We start from the raw sequence: 9,595 nt of genomic DNA, 5'->3' as shown, positions 1-9,595 counted from the left end.
ATAAGTGATAAAGAAAAATATTTAAGATGGGGCCTCCACCTCCTCTAAAATGTCACTTGATTTTCAAGTTGGAAAATCCCTTTTAAGGATATGTTCAAATAACTTTTATTTCTTTAAGATTTTTATTGTAAATAGTTGTATGACCTAATGAGTCCCTCCAAGTATTCCAAGTGACAATACTCTCAAACTTCTTTATAATCTAAAGTGGAGTGTGACATTTCATATATAAATATATATGCATTACTTTAGAACAAATTAACTTTTTTATTATACAATTATTATCGATATGTGACCGGCCATTAACTCGTTTATTGTTTTGTCATCGTTCAATAATCTGATTATTGTTTTTTTATAGTTTAAACAAAAATTAAACGAAAAAAATAAATGAATTACACATGCATGTACTCTAATGTTCAATTAGAGTAAGAAGCGAGAGCATATATACCTGGCTGGCCCGGGGTTAGGGCAACCCACTCGATCATCTAAAGAAAATATATCTTGTCTTTACTTTTAACTTCAATTTGAAGTACGACTACTTGGTCTAATAATATGATTCTTAACTCGGTCCTTAGTAATACATATTTATCGATTCTAGATTTTAGGAGATTTGTTCAAGCCATATTTGTTTCACATATTTGAGAGATCAAAAGAAGGGCATTCCAAAATGTGCTATCTCGATAAGAAGTGGGGTTTCTTTCGATTTCTTGATTATTATGTATTATGCAATTATTCGTTTTCTCATCGTTTTTCCCAATACACGAAACCTAAGCATATATTATTTTCCTACAACTACCTTCACTTAAACAAGTCTTTACTCATTATTAATAAGTTGACTAAGCCTAGAAGCCTAGATTAATTAAGCCCAAAATATATTATATATTAGATTGTAACAAATTCTCAATTGTTCTCTTATACGACCTATTAAATAATACAATGTTAAAATCCGTGAATTGATATTCAAATGCATGGTGGCTATGTATAGGATCTATAGAGAGAGGACATGGTCAATAAATCATATAAGCTTTTGGGTTGACATTAAACAAATCATTTCTTCAATTATTAATATTATTTTTTGCTGTAAAACATTAAATAAATATATTTAGACGGCTATATAAACATCACATAACATGTAAAGTAAAACGCATTATATTAGTTGGGAGACACTTGCACATGAGGGGAGCCAACCAATTACTTACCATTAATATTTAAACTACATTATCCTAATTAATTAATATAACTCTTTTTTTTCACCACTTAAAACACTTGTGTAATTTATCTATCGCCACGTGTACAACTAGAAATTTGCTTCAGACATGCCACGTGTACTGCAGTGATGTCCACATCAGCCAAATTGAATTGCTTAGAGATATTTTACAAAGTTTCTTTAATTTGTTCTTAAACTAATTATAAGGTTTTGGTGCCAAACTAGTGTATGTTTCACATGATAGTGACGTGTCCCAAATGGGTTTCCGCCACGTGGGCAATTTAAAACAAGGGATATCAGAAAAATCATACTTTATTGAGCATCAAAATAACATGGTCTTTATAAGTTAGATCTATAAATAACATATTAACATGATTGAGAAAGACTTGGTCATATGATGGGGAGATGGTTGGTTTTTGGAGGTATGTGTCATTTAATAAACAATTATATATAATTATTTCTTAAATCATTCCCCTACAAAAAGACATTGGTTTTAGCATTGAAAATTAAGACAAATTACTTTGGGATTAAATAAATATTTTTTCTAGTTGTTCCTCAACATTATGTCATCCCACATATTCTTAAACTAGGTTTATGCCCTTAATTTAAGGTAAACCATGTTTTAAAATAGATAACCTAAAGATTGTGATTTTTTAAATACCCATTTTCACGTGTCGTGGAAAAATGAACAACCCGTTCAATTGAATAATTGGAAATTATCAAGTGGGTCATTCTAAAATTTGTAAGGATCTAATGAAATTATTATTTGTAGACATCAATGGATTATGGACCATACTACACTTATTAAGATGATGCATGTTGATAAGAAAAAGATTATTTATTAAGTAATCAATTGGGGCGGCAATTAAAAAGATTAATATATATATATAAAAAAACACCTCTCTTTAGAGAAGTGGGACCAAACCAGCACAAATTAACCTTAGTTTGTTGTTGGTTATTTCCAATTTACTATCAAATTAATTATTATTATGTTTAATTAAATCATCAATCACAATATTCTAAACTAACTTTCATTTTTTTAAAACTATTTATTATATGCCATATTTGTTTATTCAGCATTAAAGCTAAGAGCAAAATTGATAAATTTGATATTTTTTTTTAGTAAAAATTGAATTTCGATGAATAGTGAATTTAGAAGGATATATTAAACTAATTTTGATAACAATTAATCATAAATTGTTGGAACAAGATCAAACAAGCATGAATAGAGATAGATTTGAATATGGTTGAATCATGGACCGACACAATTAAGAAAAAAAAAACACATAAACCAAAATGAGATTATTACTAAAATAAACTTGCCTTTTTTAGCATGATTAATGAGTTGATCATCTAGTCAGTGGTCATTAAAATATTTAATTTGGAGTTTTTTTTTTTCATTTTAATGATACACAAAGGTTGGTTTCTCTTCAACCCCATTGCAGTTGATCCATTGACTCATTTAAGAAGCCTAAACTCTAATGTGGATAAAATAATCGATTCTCATTAAAAACACCTCAACGAAGTGTATGAAAAAAGAAAAAATCAAATGCATAGACAAACCGAGTCAGTAACACCCGCGTTTGAGATTCTTATCATCATAAACGGAATGGAGAAAAAATAGGTGTTTATACATCAAATCTGGTGGCAAATGCAAGTTGCAACACAAAAACCCAACTCTCAAAAAGTTGTAAATTTTTTTTTTATAATGTTGCTAGAAAACCCATTTGAATTGAAGCAATGTAAGAATATGATATATGACTTATACTACTATGTTCTATTACATATATCACAAATGTAATCATGCAATGACCTTTTGATCATACCTAAGTCTTTTTCTCGGATATTTTCAGATTAAGGTTGAACCATTTCTTCTTTGATGGTTTCTCCTTCCCATCCAAGCTTGCATCTTCCCCGGGACTATCAACCTTAAAATCTTCGCCTAGATTTTTACTGCTACCGATACCGTTGTTGACATTAATGCTACTTCCACTGGTAACAAGTGTTCTTGTTGATGTGAATGAAGAGTGAATAACATCTCTCTGTTTGAGCAAATCATCAACCTGGCCTCCAAATAATCAGAATTTTTTGTGTATAAAATTTGAACACCATAGTTACTTCAATGATAAACATGTTTATTCCAAAAAAAAGGCAAGACAATAGTAATACACACTAATTAAATTAATAATGAAATTGAATGATTTAGATTACATTTGACATTTTTAAATATAGGACATTATTTTTTAGTACTTTTGTTAAGTCCAAGGCCTAAAATAGGTATAATGTCTAATAATAGTTTTTTATTTTATTTTAGGAAGCTAATACAACCCCTACTTCAAACATTTGCTATTCTTTATTCTTTTAGTTAAATGAATCTGTTAAAAAAAATATGACCCCTACAAGACATTATTTAATGAGAATAAAACTCGAAATATTTTATCTCTAATACAAGACTCTTGCCACTTGATCTACCCTAATAGGTAATGCCTAATAATAGTTATCAAGAGACAAGAAAAACATAAAAAGAAGAAACCATGCCCATGTCAATCATTTAACTCAAATAAGATATATACTTCATGACAAAAAGATATTGGCCACCCAACTATGTCCTTATTTGGGTGTGGACTAAATGAGATTCCACTTGGAAAGGGTATATCTGAACTTAGTCAGGCCCAGATCCATATATGTTTAGAAAAAGGGATGAGTTGCATCTCCAGACGGAGGTGGTGTCAAAATCGTAAGGAAGAGATAAAAAAAAAGGTACAAATTTCATGGTAATAGGACGGTTGGAAGGAGGCATTTGAAGGTTGAGTGATTTGCAGTGTATTCACAGCTAACAATACATTTTATACCAACATATCTGGATAAAAAAAAAAATCATTGGCGGAGAAAGCCAGATCCAATTACAAATGTGTTTCTAAATCTTAATAGTCGGTGGAGGCAGTAGCATGTCTATAGGTAAAATAATCCATGACCAATATCAAAGACAAAGAACTTACAGCTTGCTTTTCCTGGCTGTATCGATTGGTTACTTCTTGAAACCGAGCCAATGCCTATAGGAGGAAAAAAATAGCATTTATATGCATTTCAGTTGAAAAAGCACTTGTCCACATTATAAAACAGGAGACAATAATGTACCTTTCTGTATTCAGTCTCAAACTGACGTAGATCATTTCTCTTCTTTAAAATTTGATCCTCGATATCTTTGAGTTTTTGCGTTGTATCCTCGTAAGTCTTTGCACAAAGAGCCTCAACCGTGTAACTAGCAGTTTTGAAGAAGTTATCCCCTGTACAATACATATGACAGTAGAGAATTAAAATGCTGTCCAAATGAGAAATAAAACAATAATAATAATAATAATAATAATAATAATAAAACAGCTAAACAGACAACACAAACCATAAACAGCAAATATATGTGTCCCGGCTTTTAATTCTGAAACCTCGCAAGGTTGAAGGCCTTCCAACCTTTTAAAGAAAGCCGCTTCAGGGTCCTTGGCCATTGCTAACTGCACAAATAACCAGATAAAAGACAAGGTGTTCTTGATTTCTATTCTTCATCTAAATCTCTATCATTCAACCTCGCAAGCAAAGCGAAGGATGCAAATAACTATGCAAACATACCGCATTTAATGTTGAATCCATTCTATACACCTGGAAATGCAAGAAGTACATTCCAGCAGATGTCACTTTGCCAGTTTTTTCACTGTCTTCCTGCATTCATTTTGTGCATAATGTTTGAAAAATCATTCTCAAGCAAGAAAGGAAAATATTATCCTTTTATTATAATCAAAATCTCAAATGAAACAACTTATTACAAGAGAAGGATGGGTAGAACAACTTGTAAATTAGAAGTACAGAATATAGCATAAAGGCAAGACAGCTTGCATTTCAACCAGCACTTTGGACATGTTCACGTATTTAAAAAGAATTTAGTCTATCCCATTGTTTCCTCAGGAAGAATTAGAAAATTACGTTAGCATCAAAAGCAAGGAAAAAAAAAAGGTTTTACGAAGACATTGAAGTCTATTATTGGATCAACAGACGCATTTTAGACACCTCGATTATAAAGGAGTGGTATCAATACCTATGACAGTTGGCCACAAGGATGAGTAAAATGTCACCTAAAGGACGAAATGTAGCTTCTGGGCCAATCTTTCTTGAAGAAATAAAACGAAAATGAAATGCACCGTGAAAGTCAGAATGAGAAAAGAAGAGCAATTTCCTAAATATTACCTGTAATGCCAGACCATAGCCCCCATTGACATCTTGTTCAAAATAAAGTAACTGCAGACAAAATTTCACTTCAAGACAATAATGGGATGTTTGGTATCAACATATTCTATATTTGTTATGTTTGTCAAAAATCACAATGATCAAAAAAGTAATATATGATTATCCAAAAATAATTAATTATGATATACACTAAATAAAACAAAACAAAAAGTTATACTATATTTAGGATAATGATTTCAAAATGATTTGTATACCAAATGAAACAGAAAAAATCATAATCTGGATCATAATTCAAAAAATAAATATGAACATGTTCCAGAAAAATCTTACACCAAGCGAAAAATAAATAACTTACAGTTTTAAATTTAGGAATTTTTTATCAGATCGTGATTGTGATTTACATTGTGACAAAATACTAGTTTGCAAATTGATTTCAATATCAGTGATAGAGCAAATCTTAAACTGGAATGTTATCTCACCTTGAATTTGCTTTGGGCAGCTGAAGAGACTCTAACCACTATCCCTGCCTCAGCTTGTTCCTCACCCATAGTTACACCAAAAAAGTGGGCACATTGTTTGTCTACCTACAACGATAACAAAAACTAGTTAACATACAACTCCAGACCGATATAAAATGAGGGATAGAAGTTCATTTGCTTCCCTAACTTCCATAAAAGGTTCGTTTTGCTTCCTTTACATTTAAAGATGGCTCAAATTACCTCTCAAGTCTCATCGTCATTTTTTGGTTAACTACGTTAAGTTCTTAAATTATCTCAATACAATTTTTGCAGAACTTAAATCTCGATCTTGACAAAAAAAAAAATCTCTCTGAGATGTATATCAAGGCATTAACAGAGTTAACAAAAATATGACGAAAGGAAGTAAGTTGAGTCATTTTATAAAGCTCAGTAAGCAAAACGAATATGCCTCAAGTTTAGGAAGCAAATCAAGCTTTTAATCCAAATTTGGGAAGCAAGATGAGCTTCCCAAATTCAAGAAAAGAACTAGCATAGTAGGAAGTCAAAGGCTGAGAGGGAAGCTTTCAGACAACAAAACACAATTAACTTATGATAGAAAGAAAGTGGTCAGTTTCGTTGTTTGGAGTGCTCTGATCCCTTTTGTTTTCTGGAGTTTTCCGCTTGATTTTGAATGTTTTTTTTTATGCTTTTTTGAACTTTGTTTCATGTTGCTTGATTCATAATTTATCGCAATTCTTGTCATAAGTTGTATCGGTTTTCGCAAAATTGTGGATTAATGAAAAGGTCTCTCCTCCTATAAAAAAAATGAATTGAGCATCTTTCTTTAAAATGAACTCACTCCCTACTTTTACCTTTCCACTAACTGATGTTCCTATGGGAAGAGGTCTGACTGTAACAGTTCCATTTAAAGCTTCTTCAAGAACATTTGCAGAAATGGTCGTTTTGATTGGGACACCGAGCTTGCTGCCAAAAACATAGAAAATAATAACTCATTCATGCATATTTATGATAAAAATAATTAACCCAAATTTTCAAGACAATTTTAAACCTGAATAATGCTGCAAACATTGTATTAACAGTTCCAAGGTTAGAGAGGTCAATCTCCATGTCCATTCCATCGGCTTCCAAAGCCTGTTTGTATATTTCATGATTGAAATATCAACACTTAGAAAGGAAAATGGATTCAAGCTCTTCTACGAAAAATTTAAATGCCATCATCAATAATCAGATGGTATCCGACAAGAAAAATAAATTATAAACTGACCACCAGAAAAATAGTCAAGAGAGTTTCTGGACTCTTAAGGATTTCAAATATTTTTATCATGTGTCGCAAAAAAAAATAATCAATTGATAAAAGCATCTGTCATAACGCTAAAAAGTAGTGATAATCTCCCACTTTGTAGCTAAAAAACAGCCTCATTAGTAATTATTCACTATTACATTGAACGTTCATGGAAACTAAGTCCACGTACATCCCGTTTGGAGAGCACTATTGAAGATAATGTATTTGAAAACACTTTTGTTTCTCAATCTGGATTTGACATAGAAACCATCGAAAAATTCTAAACTAAGTTCAGATACATCCCGTTTTCAAATGCGGTTTCTGAATCCACACCTGAACGAGAAATCTGGCATTAACGATGTTTCAAAATGAAATCAATTAGTTAGATATCTCTAAAAATAAAAGGACAAAAAGTTATTTCAATTTTTGCGAGTCTAGTTGCCTGCATAAGTATGTTATAACCTTTCTCATGCAATCAGATTACTATCAATGGTATATCTATTTCATAATTCTACATAGCACCAACTCAAGTCACCATTACCTCTTGCAGCTATGGTAGATACTCTTATTTTATTTTGGCCTTTTTCATATTTATTTTGTTGTATAAGTACCATATTTTCTAGTTTCTTCATTTTTATTTTGCTCATACTGCATTTAGTACTTGTTCATTCATTAAATATCTTTTAGCATAATATTTGAAAAATAAAATTTCCGTAAAACTGCATACAATGCAAAGATTGCAGATAGGTACAACTAATACAACGCAAGATCATTGTAGCAATATTTGCTTACCATACCATTTATTGTCAATTTTTTATCTTTACATATGTCTCTCAAGAACCGTTACTTAAAAATCAAAGTTACTAGATGAAATAAAATTCTCATAGATATGATATTTGATTTAGGTTAGGCATTAATCTTTCATTATAATCAATTCTTCTACGTTTCTATAGTTTTATCAGACTCCTCTAAAACCAACCATTGTTTGAGATCATGAAACTAGAAGTCCTCATTGTTTAGAGAATAAAACGACAAAGACTTTCAAGAGCTTAGTTAAGAGACGTGTCGAAGGAAAATACAATAATGAACTAAGAATGTGAATAATAAAGCCAAGAACTCAGTTATAAAGAAAACAGAAGGGAAAAACTACCTCAAACCCGGCATTATCATACTGCCTTCTCTTGTCGGGATCTGATAAAATGCTATAGGAATAAGCAACCTCTTTGAAGAGTTCTGAAGCCTCGGGATTATTGACATTTTTATCAGGATGATACCTGTCCATTACATTGGTATGATTAAGTTACAATGAATTAGGACAAACCCTAGATTTCTTCCATTATGATACTACAAATGAATTGTTTCCCTCAAGCATCATCATTGATTCAGTATAAATTCAAATTTTGAAAAGATTGCACTTATGGATCAAACCTGCAAATTGAACTTACTTAAGAGCAAGCTTCCTGTAAGCAGTTTTAATCTCTTGATCAGTTGATTCTCTAGACACAGAAAGCACCTCATATGGATCACGACGATTAGCTAGAGCAGAAGACCCTTCTATCTTGGAACCACCCATCGAAAATCTCTATCTCTACTTGTTCAAAACCACTTTCTGTGATCTCTAGCTACAGTCAGGGCATGAAAATGGTTTGAACTCTCATGTCCAAACAAGAAGAAAGGAGACAAATGTATTCAAAATCAACACCTCTTGTCTGGAAACAATAAGATCAAGATAAGTACGAGGTCGATGTCTGATTAACAAATCAACAACAACGCTAAATTCAACGCATTGGATCGGTTTCATTTTTTATTGGGATCAATGCGAAGCAAGTGTTGTTTATAGATAATGCGAAATTCAAAAAATTAAATATGGGGACCTCCTAGGGTTTAACAGAAGATGGAAGATTGTAAACGTGATGAAAATTTCACCTTTTCTTATTTGAAAACTACTCGAATCCTTGTCTTCTTCGTCGCTTTCGTCTTCTTTTCTCTTGTAATTGTGAAAGAACGGAAATTCAGCTGGAATGATAACAGAGAGAGCTTTGAACGTTCACAAAATATATATATATAAATAAATAAAAATAATTGGACCCTCGACATGTTTAAAACTTGAAATCATATGATTATGGTAATTGTTTTGTTTTTGTTAATGATTTACAAATTATCCTATTAAAATTATTATAAACAATTTATTAAGCAACATCAAGTTATTTAAGCAACTTAGTAATCAATCTAACCCCAATACTTTCACAATTAAAACATTTATGGTATATAATCACAATCAAATATTAAATCTGTCAAATTAAACCAAACACAAATGATCGTGATCAGCTTCCAATAAAATTTGTGAAAATAACCATTTTTCCTGTGTTAGGATGAAAATATTTCGCGACGGAA

General features: G+C 31.3%; 1 protein-coding gene across 1 annotated transcript; it reads right to left on the bottom strand.

The window, feature by feature from the left end:
* Positions 1 to 2,738: 2,738 nt before the first annotated feature.
* LOC124936115 (chaperone protein dnaJ 15-like) lies at positions 2,739 to 9,238 on the bottom strand. Its single transcript, XM_047476577.1, has 12 exons — positions 9,128 to 9,238; positions 8,647 to 8,910; positions 8,352 to 8,475; positions 6,968 to 7,050; positions 6,771 to 6,882; positions 5,920 to 6,024; positions 5,441 to 5,491; positions 4,829 to 4,918; positions 4,605 to 4,713; positions 4,343 to 4,491; positions 4,204 to 4,257; positions 2,739 to 3,267 (listed from the first exon to the last, which is right to left on the bottom strand). The coding sequence occupies exons 2-12, from the start codon at positions 8,772 to 8,774 to the stop codon at positions 3,031 to 3,033; spliced, it is 1,242 nt and encodes a 413-aa protein (XP_047332533.1). The 5' UTR covers positions 8,775 to 8,910; positions 9,128 to 9,238; the 3' UTR covers positions 2,739 to 3,030.
* Between the last annotated feature and the right edge of the window lie 357 nt (positions 9,239 to 9,595).

The sequence above is a fragment of the Impatiens glandulifera genome, chromosome 4, assembly GCF_907164915.1.
Source record: "Impatiens glandulifera chromosome 4, dImpGla2.1, whole genome shotgun sequence".
NCBI classification, from domain to species: Eukaryota; Viridiplantae; Streptophyta; class Magnoliopsida; order Ericales; family Balsaminaceae; genus Impatiens; species Impatiens glandulifera.
The sequence above is the reverse complement of the archived record's forward strand: the minus strand, read 5'-3'. Positions and strand labels throughout refer to the sequence as shown.